This window comes from Thunnus thynnus, chromosome 21, assembly GCF_963924715.1.
Source record: "Thunnus thynnus chromosome 21, fThuThy2.1, whole genome shotgun sequence".
NCBI lineage: Eukaryota > Metazoa > Chordata > Actinopteri > Scombriformes > Scombridae > Thunnus > Thunnus thynnus.
In genome coordinates this window covers 18158509-18175464 of record NC_089537.1, presented here as the reverse complement: position 1 = coordinate 18175464, position 16956 = coordinate 18158509, and the positions used below count along the sequence as shown (strand labels likewise).

The 16956-nt window shown below is 37.6% G+C and overlaps 1 protein-coding gene across 4 annotated transcripts; it reads right to left on the bottom strand.

Annotated features, from left to right (window-relative positions):
* Positions 1–542: 542 nt before the first annotated feature.
* On the bottom strand, positions 543–16837 carry LOC137173698 (cell adhesion molecule 3-like). 4 transcript variants are annotated; one of them, XM_067578676.1, is made up of 8 exons: positions 16682–16830; positions 16255–16330; positions 8157–8534; positions 7335–7640; positions 6980–7234; positions 6760–6850; positions 1380–1437; positions 543–1060 (listed from the first exon to the last, which is right to left on the bottom strand). In XM_067578676.1, exons 2-8 carry the CDS (start codon positions 16325–16327, stop codon positions 842–844), a joined length of 1380 nt encoding a protein of 459 aa, XP_067434777.1. In that variant the 5' UTR covers positions 16328–16330; positions 16682–16830; the 3' UTR covers positions 543–841. The 4 variants fall into 4 exon arrangements, with proteins under 4 accessions (XP_067434777.1, XP_067434778.1, XP_067434779.1 ...); XM_067578677.1 differs by lacking the exons at positions 16255–16330; positions 16682–16830 and adding an exon at positions 8759–8829; XM_067578678.1 differs by lacking the exons at positions 543–1060; positions 1380–1437; positions 6760–6850; ... (1 more) ...; positions 7335–7640; positions 8157–8534 and adding exons at positions 10651–11972; positions 14216–14312; positions 14439–14693; positions 14794–15099; positions 15693–16076 and having other exon boundaries at positions 16682–16837.
* Between the last annotated feature and the right edge of the window lie 119 nt (positions 16838–16956).

Genomic DNA, 16956 nt, shown 5'->3' with positions numbered 1-16956 from the left:
TATTAAATGTTCATACCTACAGCCAGGTTTATTACAATATTAATGTAAGATTCAGACATTAATCTGACACGTTTCAGACCTGAGTCACATTAATAGCTGTATTTTGACATTTCAGTAGATTATGTTATAGATGTGAAATACTAGAGAAGTAAAAGAAGCAAAAGGAAGATGTTTTTTGGTTGTGAAGAGCTCTGTTGTAACAGAGTCAACTATGCAGCATATGTATTAAAATTACACAAAATTTGTAAATATTTACATCCTGACGTGCTACTTCTCCAGGGTCAATATGTGGAACATTTAAGACTCAGTTCATTGTACCCCTACATTCACTTTTGATGTCCCCCGCCTTTACCTCTCCCCTTTTCTTGTTGTACTTCATGGGAGAGGTAAGCGACGTTGTGCCCTCCCTTTGAATTACGGGTATAAGTTTGTTTATTAGCTTGGACGTCTTGTGCGGTATGCTAACACATTTCTGTTATTTAATTTGTGTAGGAGCCTGAGTTAGCATCACAATTGACCGGAGGGTTTTTTTTATTTAGGCCTACTTCTGTCGTCAGTTGCCGAAAGAAATGGTTGCCTCCATAGACACCCTGGTCTGAGTCTCTTCCTCATAACACAACGCTAGAAACTATCGGTTAAACTGTCTTAGATCAATAAACAGTGATAATGACATTTTTCTGTCCAGGCTCCAGTGTCTTTTTTTATATTAACTGACTAAAAAGAACATTGTGTATAGATAAACATAAAGAAACATTTGATATGAATTCTTCTCAAATGTCTTCCTTTAAACAATAAAACAACTCAGTTTCTCTTCACTTGAGCATACAGGTCCTTTGGGCTGTCAGCAGTGTGTATTAGCTGTTGGCTCGGACACATTGACCTGTGCATACACTGTATCCAGCTGCTGTCCGCTGTCCTGCGCTGAGTCAGAGGACGGTTTAGATCCCAGTCTGGAGAAGTCAATCTCTCCATAATGGATGTCTTCTCCGCCTCTCTCTACTTTTTCTTCTTCTGTTTTACTGGCTGGCTCTTCAACAGCTGGCTCTTCACCTGTTTGACTCTGCAAAAAATTCACCAAAGAAGAAAAGTTATGAGGAGATGGAGGGGGACCTTCATTTGGATTTGGAAAATGATTAATTCAACCTCTGACTTGGCTCCCACTTATATAAAGCAGTGAAGATCAGAACAATCTGCTGTCACTGTACGCAGCAACAAAACATCTTATATTGTGTCATAAAAGAGCTAAAAGATCAATTGTCCATTCTTTTGTGTGTTGTTCAGTCTTGGAGAGTGAATACTCATAATCTTCTACCACAGCAGGTTGCTAACATGATGTTTTGTCACATTTGTTGTGTTTTCAAAGTTCAGAATTTTCCCACCTGAGTTTGTTGTGGAGTTGGATTTGTCGACCGGTACCACTTCAAATACACAAGAATGCTGTAAAATAAAGGAAAAAATTTAGATATAATAATGTAGAATGTAGAAACATTTTGATAACACTTGAAATTACAGCCAATATTTACTAATTGTTTAGTAAACAGTATATGAATTAAATAATTACTGTCTGTAAATACAAGTGAAGAAGACCAGAGGTTAGATAATGAAGGGGAAACAAATTTGTGTTTTAAACTTACTTGACAAATTAAACTGTAAGAATTTTTTAAGTACAGTAAAATTATTATTGGATAACAAGACAGGAACAGTGGGGAAAATGGAGTAATAGTGCTTATGTTGCAAATAAATTATTTACGCTATTTAAAAATGTTGTAAATTAATAAAATAATGGGAGCTGTGATGGGATCCAAAGTATAATCCACCTGAAGATTAAAAACTTTATAGACTTTACAGTAAAAACAATAGTGTAGCGAGCTATTCATAAATTCAACAAATAAATGTCAGTATCCCCCTAACACACACACGCACACGCAAAAAGGGGACCCGCTTGTAAAAACTTTGTTCCATAGCTACTAGTGGCCCCAAAGTCCAGGAGATACCTTTAAGATCCCCTCCAGATGTGTTTTAAGATATATAATAATACTCTTCTGTTATAGGCCCAAGTAATCTAAACATCAAGGAAAGAGAGTGAGACACTTGACTCTGGTACTTTACTACTTCCTCTTTTCTCAGTTTCTTTCCAAACATGCAGCACAACATCCTGTGGTCTACAGTGACCTCTATTGAGTAAATAGTAACTGAATACACAACTTCTTCTTGAAATAAAAATTTGTCTAATATGTCTAATATGATTTTCCAAATCCAAAAGTTCAATTACCTCATTAAGATCCTTAAAATGACATATACTCCTTATTCTTCATTACATCCAGAATCTATAAATATGCAAATATATATTTTTCATTTCAGAAGTTTAACTGCTGAACACATGATGTTTCCTGCTTCACTGTAAAGTTCATTCTCAGCACTGGAGGCTTCAAGTCTCCTGATCACACTTGTGTAAGTTGTTTACTGGACCATGATTGGCTCCAATCTAGTTGTGATGTCACCATTCATGCTCGTAGATACACACTTTAAGGTTAGCACAGAGAAACTTGAGGAGTTGAAAGTGTCAAACTCTGTACATACAGCACCAGTCAAAAGTTTGGAGACACTTTCTCATTCAAGTGAAGAGAAATGTGTGTCCAAACTTTTAACTGGTGTTGGGCTCATACTCCATGTGCATGAAGAGAAAGGCAGGCCTGCACGCAATCACAAAGCCTGATAACAAAGAAAGGCGCCAAGTCAAACAAAAGAACTCCGAACAGACTTCAACTCCCATCCTGCTCTGCTCAACTCACACCTAGTTGTGAAATCCGGCAGAGTCAAACTCTCGGCTCTCTCCCCTGCTGTGCATCACCGAGAATATAAACACTCCACTCGCCCCTTGAAGTACACCTCCCGCTGCCCACACAGCTGATGAAAGGACATGACTCCTGTACGTACATTAAATGTATGTACAGGACATACATACATTAGTCTGCATGATCTCAACCTCACTGAACGAGTAGAGATTTCTCTAACCGCTGTTGCAACCTAGCGCTCCCTGTTTGCCTGCAGAAGGAAGAAAAGAATTTCTACACGAAGATGTGGATAACTTCTATGCCCTGCTGTTTTCAAACTGAGTCGACTCTGCTGTTTTCTCCGCAACACCCAGACAGAGACAGAGCGAGAGGACAGCTCCGTCAGGAACCGAGCTGGACCCAAAAGACAGACTGAAACACAACCTACTTGCTTCCTTAAAGCGAAGTAAGAGGCTTAAGTCTGGGGAATGATAGGTGAATAAAGTGTGTTATTTTCAGCTTTATTGCTGTTGTTTTTGTGAAGTTAAATGGACTGAGTCCCGTTATTGCTGCTGATGATACTGAAGTAGTGTTGTTGTTTGCTGCTTGTCTGGTTGTGTTAACCACACTAAACTGATTTGTGTCTATCTAACTGCTTGGACTGCTTTGTGTTAGCTCACCATCATGTGTGAGACTGTGGGTTGCATTTTATTTGTTGAAATCAGACCATGGCCATCAAATAAGTATGTTTTCATGCCACGTCTCTGTGTAAATAAAAGCAAATACAACTTCTCCTCACAATTGCTGAAATCTTTTATTCTTTGGTGCTTCTACCTCCTTTTCCTCTTACTAACTACACACATACACGCTCCTACATGCACACACACGTGGTGAGCAGATAACTCTTAGCCCTGTCCCCAAGTTATCTCTTTGTTAGGGACACTTGTTGAGCCGGCAGATGCCATAAACCATTGTCTCTGTTCAAATCTCGCGGTCACTCCCACCATCTTGACCAGAAATCTCACATGACGTAACACCACATGGTTCAGGTCCGCCATCTTGTTCCTTCTCCTTCCTCTCTCATGGCCCCCACCCCCCGCCACACACATACACTCACACATACACATCTGTAAGTGCTGTATATTGTCATGCTGTTTATAACCACTGTCATTTATTGTTGCTTGTGTTCATAGTTGTATGACAGATGTTTATTAATTGAAGAGTTATTGATTTATAATTGATATTGCTAAAGTTAATACATTCTGTTGTGCATTTAAAGAGAAGTTTCCTGTGATTGTTTGCATACATACTGTGATAACAGCTTGTTGATGGAGTCAGTGCTCAAATTCAAACCTTCACTGTTCACCTTATAAATGTTAATGTTTCTCAGATACTGACAATTTTAAGGTGAACACAACTTTTTGAGACTGTTTTCACTGTTTGGTTATTAGTTTATTATCAATTCACACTGACAATTTATTGATTTATAATAATTAATAATCATTTTATAACTATTAATTAACTATTAATTATTGCTAATAACCAAACCTGCTCCTAACTGAGTACACTGGTATTATATATGATGTATTATATAAGTTAACTTCACGGGACTAGGTGAGAATGGACTCTTTGGATGTTGCTGAGGTGGCTATGGATATAGCTATGGTAGGCTTGGGAAGACCGGCGGCCGAGGATTTTGATTGTGTGGTCCAGGATTCCTTGTCTGGAAGTGGTTGAAGCGACTCCTAAGCGGAAGGAGTGACCAGAGGATAATGAAATTCCTGACTTGGACAGAACTTAGCAGAGATGGTGGTGGAACCAGAAGTGTGTGGCTACACTGCTGGATTCGGTGGTTAAGAGTGGGTCTTGAGGAGAAGCATGGTGGGTTAGTCTCTGGTTTACGTAAGTATGAATGAGTTCAAAAGGGCTCAGATAAGAGTTTAAACAGAAGAGGAAAATGGGGTGAGAAATGCAGAGCTGGTTGGTTTTGCTTCGTTTGAGGTTAAATCTGAGGATGTCGTAGGTTGTAGGTGGATGAGGTGGTGGTGGATTCTGAGCATCGTAAAATAAACTGAGAATGCTAGGAGGAACATAGATTCAAGTGTTGAGTCAATCGATGGGAACGAGTATCCTGCACGGAGGGTTTGGATACAACAGGTGAGGAGGTCTGCTATCAGGGGTAGATGTTTTGTTGCGAGCAGAGGTTCTGTCTTTCTTAAGCCTTTGATTAACATGTTGTGTGGTGTATTTTCATTAAATGTCATTGGTGTGCTTAAAGACAATATTAAGCTATGCAGATTGATTTTATAAATTTTATAAACAATAAGTGCTATTGTTTAGAATCCTATTGATGATGTATTTGTAATCTCATGAATCACATTTAATCACGATGTACGTATAGAAGCACGGTAAAAGAATCATAATCATACACTGGAGAAATTTGAGTGTGTTTGTATTACATGTCACTTTGCTTGGGTCTGCATTAAAGTCTTCACCTTTTTTAAAAATACACTCTGGAGGAGATCAAGAAATAAGGATGTAAAGTGACTAGAATAACTAAAAAAATAAAGGCCAGAAGACAACTTGGCAATAATGGTGTAAAATGATCCCCAATACTTATATAAAAAAATTGGACATAACCAGATAGAATTGAATATGCCAGTACATATCCACGACAGCTCAAAACCTGTCTTGAAGAGTTTTGACCAACAACGAGTGACGAAGATAAAATATAATAGTGTAATTGGCCAAAAAATGAGGAGGACGGACGATAGGTGTGAACTATGCCTACCCAAAGGTATAAAAACTACGCCCTGAAGGAAAAAACCTTCAGAGCGACCTGGTTCATCTTGTATGCGCTAATTTGCTCTCCTTTATTGCCGGCATTAAAGAACACTTTGCTGCTTGGACCTCTGACTCCTGATTTTTATCTTCAAAAAGCAGTTTTTGATCAGGTGTTTTCTTCAACTGTCTTCCATCGATTTGACACAACAGTTGACATGTGGGTGAGAAACAGCAATGACATATGCGGTAGCTGGGTGTGAAGGAGCCCCGCACAAGTTGCAAGCCAAGGAAGACCATGCTGCGAACACGTGGCAGTATAGCTCTGGGTTGAGGGCACCCCAGTAGGTGCCCTGGTTGAACTGCTAGAGGCAACCTGTGGCCTGGGATGTGAGAAGAACATGGTATGTATAAAAACTGGCAAACCGCAGAGCCAAATCCGAGATGGTGTATAGGTAGTCATCCAGCTCGGCCCTGCAGTCTGAACAGCAAGATGAAGGGTGCCTGAGCTGGGCTGCACCATGGGGTGTTGAGATCAACCTAGGACTGGTAATAGCATAAGTGGATGGCTGGAGGAGCTGAGCGAGGTCAACATAGGAACCTGACAATATCTGCTGCCTGAAGGAAGATTAAATGGGAAAGGGTCGTGCAGCCAGAGGGGGACGAACAGGCGGAACGGCGGAGGCCAAGGTGAAATCACAGGTGGTCATGATATTTAAGATGTGCGGAGCAATAGGAATAGGAGGAAATGGAGTGGGTCCAGAAGAGTGAACGTCATGACCCAGGGTTAGACACACCTATATATGAGTGCACAGGTGATTTGGATTAGTGAGGCAAAGGTGTTTGAATTAGTGAGAGAGTGGGTCATGGTCTTGTTCCTGAACTTTAGTTATAATAACTCTTTTTGGTAGGATTGTTATTATTAAGGGGCAATGAGAACATGTCTACACAGTATCATAGCTTCTTCTTTCAGGTGTCTGTACAATGAGAGTCAGTGTATCATATTATATGATGAAGTTCAATAATAAACTTTAATGATATAATAAATAAATAATATAATTTAATGAAGTCAAAAGTGCCACAAGAGATAAACAGGTAAATATCTGCTAGATCACACATCTGCGCCTTCATCTTGAATGTGGCTGCAGCTGAAATTTCAGCCAGAAACTGAGTCATATTAGCTACTTTAATGTGTGATACTCACCACACACAGACAACCAGGCAGATGAGTACGATGATCCCAATGATTCCTCCAAGAACCGCCCACCGCTGAAAAGATCCATGAGAATCTGGTCCTGCTCATAGACACAAAAGCAATATAAGTGACTAAACAAAAACAAAGGGTGAATGTGGACATATCATAGCTAGTGCAACCACTTCTGAAGTCCCACATTAGAGTGGATTCAGTACAGTCCTGCATTTACCTTTAATAGTCAGATGGATCTCTGACGTCTGATTACCAAGATCATTTGTGGCCACACAGTGATAAACTCCTCCATCTGTCACATTGAAGCTGTAAAAGTCTCCTTCAGATACTTTCATGGGTCCATCTTTGCTGATGTTGAACCAGGTGAAGTTGGCAGCAGGTTTGGCTCTGCTGGAGCAGGTCAGGTTCACCCAGCTACCTGGTGACACCGAACCTGATGGACTGATCCTCGCTGAGGTGTCTTTGGGAGCATCTGAAGAAAATGTGATTATTTTTATTCATTAAAAATCAGCTGACATCCCATGAATCATCATGTTTTGACAGGATCCAATAACAAACTCTGGTTGCCTTACATGAAACACTGAGAGTCACTTTTTCCTCTGCTGACTTAGCATTTTGTCCTTCATTCACAGAGTAGCTGGAAGAACAGGTGATGTTGTATCCGTCGTGCTTGTCAGACAGAGTGATGGTCGTCTGGATTTTAGTCATAAAGGTTCGATCTGCGTTTTCCTCTATTTTGTTGTGAGCGTCTTGTTGGAGATTCCAGGTGAGTTTAGGGGGGGAGTGTGGACAGGGAGTGAAAGCTGAGCAGGTTATAGTGACAGACTCCTTCTCCTTCAGCTCACCTGAGATTTCAATTCTGGGGCTCGGAGGAGAATCTGTGGATTAAAATCAAACACAGACTTTTCTTTACATGTCAGTGTTAGTTATTTTACAGCTAAACTGAAACAAAATTTTATGTTTCCCCTTAATTTTTATCCATTTGTAAAAACCACATCATGGGACATGAATCTGTCAGAGGTTGTTGAGTATTGTGAGCATTTATTGAGACAGTAACTGTCAAAATCAGTGACTTAAACAAACTAAGACTGATTCATTTAGACTTTGTCCCTCAATGAATATGGAGGATTTGAAATAACTTGATACTGATTAAATGTATAAATATTCAGGTATTATTCAACTGTGAGTCAGGACATTCAAACCAATGACTATGTGTTCACAGGCTGGTTTCTCTCACATTTCACCACAGCTGAGTTTTCTTTGTAGTCTACATCAGATATTTAATTTCACAGTAAAGGTTAGGGCCATGGTGTTTGCTGTTCAGGCCAAAGCTGCAACTGATTTCCTTTTTATTCTAAACAACAATATGACTGGAAAAAAGAAAACTCTCTTACCTTTGACTGTTATTTGAACAGGATCACAAACAGCTGTTGCTATGAATGGTCTGTTCTCAATTCTGAAGAAGTATTTGTCTGTATATGTTGTGTTTAAACTGGAAAACAGAGTGGTGCAGTTTTTCTGACTCAGGTTTCCAGTAATTTTCATTGGATAGGTGTTAACTGTCTGACTACTGTTAAAAATCACATCCTGTGGATAGAGTGCAAATCTGTAGTCATTTTTAATCCACAGTCCAAAGGTTCTGCCATCAAATGTTTGTCCTGGTCCAGCACTAAAGTTACACGGGATTTGCAAACAAGATCCACTCAGTGCTTCTATCTCCAGCGGTGCAGTAATGAAGAGGTGTGAATCATCAGGACAAGCAGCCAAAGCACCTGTGAGATCAGAGTCACGATTAACATTAAGTAGAAAAATCTCCAGTTCAGCAGCTGAATGTTGCATGTTTTCTTGTCCTGTTAATAGTTTTAAACTAAAACATTTGACGTTGCAGTCAGGATGTGAACAGTTGTAAGAAATTTCTGGTCTTTCTGCTTTGTTTCAGAGTGTAAATGATTTGAGTTAATGTCTCCAAATAAAACTGAGTGAACAAACAACTCACTTGTAAGAAAGAAGACACTCAGTAACATGTTGTCTGTCAACATGTTTGTAGACAGGGCTGCCATGAATCTCATCACCTGGATTTACAAACACAACAATGCAGGAATATTTTCTTCTTTTAATCAGTTTTTAATAATCGTGCAATTTATTTTAAAGCAAATTATCCTCAAATTCACACATTCAAACCAGGGATGTAAATCTGCATAACTACACTATGAAATATTATATTTAATGTAAATTCTAAATAATACCAAAGTAGTGAGATTATGGTATCTGTTAATGGTAAAATGTTACCATATCTTCTAATTTATGAGGTGCCATTTCTGCTAAACTAAAGCTCAACAAATAAGATATATCAAATATTTTCCACTTCAGTTCACAAGATGTAACAGAATATTATAACTCTGGGTTAAAAAGTTAAGGTCTTACCCAACAAATTCACATCAAAAACAGAGCAGCAGTAAAATCCTTTGGTAAATTCAAATGAAATCATTTATCGAGCTGTGCTGTAATGAAACATACCAACTTCCCTTTTTAGCTTCTAATTTAAGACTTACAGGGCAAGTCCATTTGGTTTTGCTGTAAAGCTGAAGATCAGCTGACCTGAGTGATATGAATATCTGACAAATACAAACAGTTCTCACCCTCACTGCTCACACCCTGTGAGTATTTGAACAGATGGAAATATTGACTTCATGTATTACATATATACTCTAGTTTCCAGTGTTGCTGCTGCTGCTCTTCATTACTGGACTGATGAGAGAACCTCAGTGATGAAGATGCTTCTTTCACTTCACATGTTTTTATATGTGTTATTCTAATTGTTATCATTGAATAAGTGACACAAGTTAGTTTGTGAGTTGTTTCAAAATATAATTGTTACAGAGCCACCATTATGCTGGATGACACATTAAATTAGCAGTTAGCTACACAGCTATCATAACCTTTGTGTATGTGCTCAAACACAAATGATGATGTAAATGACATTCATGTCCCCTCTCAGGATGAAGTGTGATAATAACTTTGGTGATCCACTGACTTTTCATCTAGTGCCATCATCAGGTCAAAGTTTCATTTCGTCCTGTACTTTGGTTTATAACAAAATACCTGCAGAACTCACCCATCCCATCAGCCTCAGCTATAATTTGTGTTTAGTGCTGATTGGTAAAACTAACAGTCAACATGGTCTTCAATACTACAGTAATCAGTGAATTTGTTGTTGAATTAAGCAAATACAATCAATGATGTGTAAATTAAATGAAATAATTAGAGGAGTAGAAAAGTGGGCTTTTCTACTTTCTGTCATTTGATGTCAGCATACATTATTAGAGCAGACGGTTTCTGTGAGGATCACACCCAAAACCTTTTCCTGTTGCTGGTGATTCAGACCTTTTCACTATAAATTCAGTTCTATAACACACAAGGAAGTAATTGATATCATTTTTCCCTACATTGGTCTATTTTCATATGAAAATTCTTTTGAATGTATTAAACATGTTTTAATCTTCACCTTTGCAAACTTAGACACAAACATTTCAAATTAAACATAATCGTGTACTACAGTGTTAATGTGTGTGCAGACCTGCTTCTGGTGTCTTTTAGTCTCGTTCCCCATTTAGAGCTTTGGGAGTTTTATTTGTGTGTATCTGGTATTATATATAACAAATCAGTCAACAGCAGCTGTGTGAGGTCAGCACACACATATGAACAAGCTGATCATTGACATGAAAAAACCTGCAGGATGAGGAAGTTTTGAGCTTCCTGTCTTTGATCAGATAACAGTGACAATAATTTTTTTCTGTCTAGGCTCCAGTATCTTTTTCTATATTAACTGACTAAAAAGAACATTGTGTATAGATAAACATAAAGAAACATTTGATATGAATTCTTCTCAAATGTCTTTCTTTAAACAATAAAACAACTCTTTTTTCCTTCACTTAAGCATACAGGTCCTGTCGTGGAAATTTTTCATTGTTGCTGAAGAACCACACAGAGACATAAAAAAAGCATCAAACATTGTTACTTGTTGAAGCAGTTGTAGATACTGTACAATCCATCACACCATCAGTAACAATTATACAAATGTCCACACACAAAACACAAAACAAAAATACAGTCATCTTGTATTTTTGGAGAGAAAGCATGTTGTTCAGCTGCCCTTTCCCTAAAGATTGTGCACCCAAACCAGACAGCTTTATACTTCTCCAGAAGCAAAGTTAAAAACAGTCCCTAAATGGACACTTCCACAAACTGTTACACCTTCTTACAAACAACTATGGTCATACGCTGATCCCACATAGACCTCATGGTCAATCAATAATTTCAAACAAAGACATCCTTCAAATGTAGCTTATCTAGGTACCTCATGATCCACAAAGTCTCTAAAACAGTAGGCTTAAGACAAAGATATCTCGAGCTAACCCCAGAGGTCAGCAAACAATCTTGAAATAGAAAGAAGTTCAAGAGTTCAACTAGCCTAGGAGTAGGATTTCTTCACAAACATGTATACCAGAATGACAATGACATTACATCACATTCAGTTAAAAACAAACATTTTTAACATATATACAAAAGATTTATAAAATGATAACCCATTATTCAATTTTCTCTCACAGTCCTTTGGGCTGTTAGCAGTCTGTGTTAAGCTGTTTGTTGGCTCGGACATGTTGACCTGTGCATACACCCCATCCTGCTGCTGTCTGATGTCCTGCGCTGAGTCAAATGACAGTTTAGGTCCCGGTTTGGGGAAGTCAGTCTCTCCGTAATGGATGTCTTCTCCTTTCTCTTCTTTTTCTTCTGTTTTACTGGCTAGCTCTAAACTGGCTGGCTAACTGGCTACAAAAAAATTTTACCAAACAGGAAAAATTATGAGGAGAGGGGAGGGGGAACTTCATCTAGATTTGGAAAATAATTAATTCAACCTCTGACTTGGCTCCCACTTATATAAATCAGATAAGATCAGAACAATCTGCTGTCACTGTATGCAGCAACAAAACATCTTATATTGTGTCACAAAAGACCTAAAGGATCAATTGTCCATTCTTTTGTGTGTTGTTCAGTCTTGGAGAGTGAATACTCATAATCTTCTACCACAGCAGGTTGCTAACATGATGTTTTGTCACATTTGTTGTGTTTTCAAAGTTCAGAATTTTCCCACCCGAGTTTGTTGTGGAGTTGGAATTGTCAACTGGAACCACTTCAAAGACACGAGAATGCTGTAAAATAAAGGAAATAATGTAGATATAATAATGTAGAATGTAGAAAAATTTTGAAAACACTTGAAATTACAGCCAATATTAACTAATTGTTTAGTAAACAGTGAATTTACAGACACTGTTTACTACAGACAGTGAATTTAATTCGCACTGTCTGTAAATACAAGTGAAGAAGACCAGAGTAGATAATGAAGGGGAAACAAATTTGTGTTTTAAACTTACTTGACAAATTAAACTGTAAGAATTTTTTAGGTACAGCAAAATTATTATTGGATAACAAGACAGGAACAGTGGGGAAAATGGAGTAATAGTGCTTATGTTGCAATCATTTTATGATCATGATCTATTTGAATATGTTTTAAATGTGGAGTAATTACTTTGTTGACATAGTGCATGAGCTATGAAATAGCTCTTTATGTTTTGTTTTTTTTAAAGTGATGATAAAATAGTGGGAGCTGTGATGGGATCCAAAGCATAATCCACCTGAAGATTAAAAACTTTATAGACTTTACAAAGTAAAAACAATAGTGTGGCGAGCTATTCATAGATTCAACAAATAAATGTCAGTTTTCTCTTCATTTTTACATGTGCTAAATAAAAAACAAAATCGGAGGCCTTAGATGGCCTAATGGTTGAGGTGCGTACCACGCAACCACAACATCCATGGTTCAACTCCCAGCCGCAGGTTCCTTGTTGCATGTTATACCTTCAGACTGTATATAAAGAAGAATGTGGCGAGGTGTGTAGGTTCGCACTGGAGCCAGTTGGGAGCCCAGAGATGTGGTGCCATTGCCCCTGTGACTGCTATCCCCACTAACAATTCACTTGGGATTCGTGAGTACTAACTGAACTTGCACATGCTTTTTGTTTTCTGCTCATGTCAGAGTGAAGCGGCCATTTAAGTTTTTAGGCCTCACCACACCCCAGCTTCAAATCAGGCCTGCAACAGGGTTAAATTATTGAATAAAGAGGGAAGGTGTGCGTGTGTGTGGGCCCACAGGTAAACATTGAGTGATTTTGGGTTGTGTATGAAATTAAAAAATTTGTTTTTGTTAACATTAACCATATTCGAAGGGTAATTTTCTGTTCAAGAGACATTTGATAGGTAACTATTTTGATTTAAGGTATCTAAAAGGTATATATATATATATATATATATATATATATATATATATATATATATATATATATATATATATATATACATACATACATACATACATACATATATAGTGCTATTTAAAAGTGTACTCATTCTAATTAAAAGAAAGTTAAAAGATACTTTGATTTAAAGAATAGTTAAAAGGTACTTATTCTGATTAAAAGAGGTATAAAGTTATAAAATTGATTTTTGAAATTTAAAGGAAAAGGTTTAAAACTAAAGAAACTTGATATTTCATTTTATACACTTATTTATAACATTTTGAGTATTTTTTTATATTTTATTTTATAAAGAAAGAGTTATCAAATTTTATTATCTCATTTTGTAAATAAATACCTGTATCAGGATTATTGCATTTAAAGTTAGTACAGTTGTGTGGTGTCCATATTAATTTTGTTGAGTAAGATTAGGAATAAAGATTTGTGGTAAAACTCAAAAGAGGCAAGTTGAGGGATAATAATACATATAACAGTTCAGCAATGAACTCAGGCCCTGTCCCATTGTACTACACACTCAAGCATAATTATAACACAGCTACATGGGGCCTGAATTACATAAACATCAAGGAAAGAGAGTGAGACACTTGACTCTGGTACTTTACTACTACCTCTTTTCTCAGTTTCTTACCAAACATGCAGCACAACATCCTGTGGTCTACAGTGACCTCTAGTGAGTAAATAGTAACTGATTACACATCTTCTTGTAATAGTAATTTGTGTCAAATATGTTTTTTCATCACCAAAAGTTCAATTACCTCATTAAGATCCTTAAAATGACATATACTCCTTATTCTTCATTAAATCAGATTCTATGAACATACAAATATATATTTTTCATTTCAGAAGTTTAACTGCTGAAACACAAGATGTTTCCTACTTCACTGTAAAGTTCATTCTCATCACTGGAGGCTTCAAGTCTCCTGATCGCACTTGTGTAAGTTGTTTACTGGACCATGATTGGCTCCAAACTAGTTGTGATATCATCAATCATGCTCGTAGGTACACGCCTAAACTCAGATTTAAGGTGAGCACAGAGAAACTTCAGCCATGTCATGTTAGCTGCTTAAATGTGTGATACTCACCACACACAGACAACCAGGCAGATGAGTACGATGATCCCAAACATTCCTCCAAGAATCGCCCCCCACTGAAAAGATTCATGAGGCATTTCTGGTCCTGCTTATAGACACAAAAGCAATATAAGTGACTAAACAAAAACAAAGGTTGAATTTGGACATATCATAGCTGGTGCAACCACTTATGGAGTCCCATATTAGAGTGCATTCAGTACAGTCCTGCATTTACCTTTAATAGTCAGATGGATCTCTGACGTCTGATTACCAAGATCATTTGTGGCCACACAGTGATAAACTCCTCCATCTGTCACATTGAAGCTGTAAAAGTCTCCTTCAGATACTTTCATGGGTCCATCTTTGCTGATGTTGAACCAGGTGAAGTTGGCAGCAGGTTTGGCTCTGCTGGAGCAGGTCAGGTTCACCCAGCTACCTGGTGACACCGAACCTGATGGACTGATCCTCACTGAGGTGTCTTTGGGAGCATCTGAAGAAAATGTGATTATTTTTATTCATTAAAAATCAGCTGACATCCCATGAATCATCATGTTTTGACAGGATCCAATAACAAACTCTGGTTGCCTTACATGGAACACTGAGAGTCACTTTTTCCTCTGCTGACTTTGCATTTTGTCCTTCATTCACAGAGTAGTTGGAAGAACAGGTGATGTTGTATCCGTCGTGCTTGTCAGACAGAGTGATGGTCGTCTGGATTTTAGTCGTAAAGGTTCGATCTGCGTTTTCCTCTATGTTGTTGCGAGCGTCTTGTTGGAGATTCCAGGTGAGTTTAGGGGGGGAGTGTGGACAGGGAGTGAAAGCTGAGCAGGTTATAGTGACAGACTCCTTCTCCTTCAGCTCACCTGAGATTTCAATTCTGGGGCTCGGAGGAGAATCTGTGGTTTAAATCAAACACAGACTTTACACTACATGTCAGTGTTAGTTATTTTATAGCTAAACTGAAGCAAAATTTTATGTTTCCCCTTAACTTTTACCCACTTGTAAAAACCACATCATGGGACATGAAACTATCAGAGGTTGTTGAGTATTGTGAGCATTCATTGAGACAGTAACTGTCAGAATCTGCAATTTAAATAAACTAAGACTAATTAATTTAGACTTTGTTCCTCAACGGAGGAGTTAAAATAACTCAACACATGACTGATTACCTATTTCATACACAAACAGTAGTGTCTATTACTGTTTAGTTGTGCAGACAATATTAATAAAGATTTCTTCAAATGTATAAATATTCAAGTTTTCAGGTTATTCAACTGTGAGTCAGGACATTCAAACCAATGACTATGTGTTCACAGGCTGGTTTCTCTCACATTTCACCACAGCTGAGTTTTCTTTGTAGTCTGCACCAGATATTTAATTTCACAGTAAAGGTTAGGGCCATGGTGTTTGCTGTTCAGGCCAAAGCTGCAACTGATTTCCTTTTTATTCTAAACAACAATATGACTGAAAAAAAAGAAAACTCTCTTACCTTTGACTGTTATTTGAACAGGATCACAAAAAGCTGTTTCACTGAATGGTCCGTTCTCAATTCTGAAGAAGTATTTGTCTAAATATGTTGTGATTAAACTGGAAAACAGAGTGGTGCAGTCGTTCTGACTCAGGTTTCCAGTAATGTTCATTGGATAGGTGTTAACTGTCTGACCACTGTTGAAAATCACATTTCTTGGATAGCTTTTAAATCTGTGGTCATTTTTAATCCACACTCCAAAGGTTGTTCTGCTGCCATCAAATGTTTTTCCTGGTCCAGCACTAAAGTTACACGGGATTTGCAAACAAGATCCACTCAGTGCTTCTATCTCCAGCGGTGCAGTAATGAAGAGGTGTGAATCATCAGAACAAGCAGCCAAAGCACCTGTGAGATCAGAGTCATGATTAACATAAAGTAGAAAAATCTCCATGATGAGATGGTTCATGATACAATAAATACAGTTCAGCAGCTGAATGTTGCATGTTGTCTTTCTGCTTTGTTTCAGAGTGTAAATGATTTGAGTTAATGTCTCAAAATAAAACTGAGTGAACAAACAGCTCACCTGTAAGAAAGAAGACACTCAGTAACATGTTGTCTGTCAACATCTTTGTAGACAGGGCTGCCATGAATCTCATCACCTGGATTTACAAACACAACAATGCAGGAATATTTTGTTCTTTTAATCATGTTATGGAGTTTTGATTTATTATATTAAAACCAATTAGTCTCTTAAAATTCACTCATTCAAACAAGGGATGTAAATCTGCAGAACTATGAAATATTATATTTAATTTAAATTCTACATAATACCAAAGTAGTGAGATTATGGTATCTGTTAATGATAAAATGGTACAGTGACCTCTCATTTATTAGGTGCCATTTCTACTAAACTAAACAAATAATAGGAAATAAGTTATTATCTCAAATATTTCCCACTTCAGAGGAGTAACAGAATAATATAACTCTGGGTTAAAAAGTTAAGGTCTTACCCAACAAGCTCACATCAAAAACAGCAGTAAGGTCCTTTGGTATATTCAAATGAAATCGTTCAGTTCATTAAGCTGTGCTGTAATGTAACAGACCAACTTCCCTTTTTAGCTTTTGTGATATAAATCAGATTCGACTTCCTGTGTTTGAAGACCCACAGAGCAAGTCCATTTGGTTTTGTTGTAAAACTGAAGATCAGCTGACCCGAGTGATATAAATATTTGACAAATATAAGCAGTTCTCACCCTCACCGCTCACATCTTGTGAGTATTTTAAC

Coding starts and splice junctions, on each gene's coding strand:
- LOC137173698 (XM_067578676.1), bottom strand. CDS start 16,327: ATGAGATTCATGGCAGCCCTGTCTACAAAGATGTTGACAGACAACATG. Junction 7,235..7,334: donor AGTGACTCTCAGTGTTTCAT/GTAAGGCAACCA, acceptor CATTTTCTTCAG/ATGCTCCCAAAGACACCTCA. Junction 1,061..1,379: donor CAACTCCACAACAAACTCAG/GTGGGAAAATTC, acceptor AATTTTTTGCAG/AGTCAAACAGGTGAAGAGCC.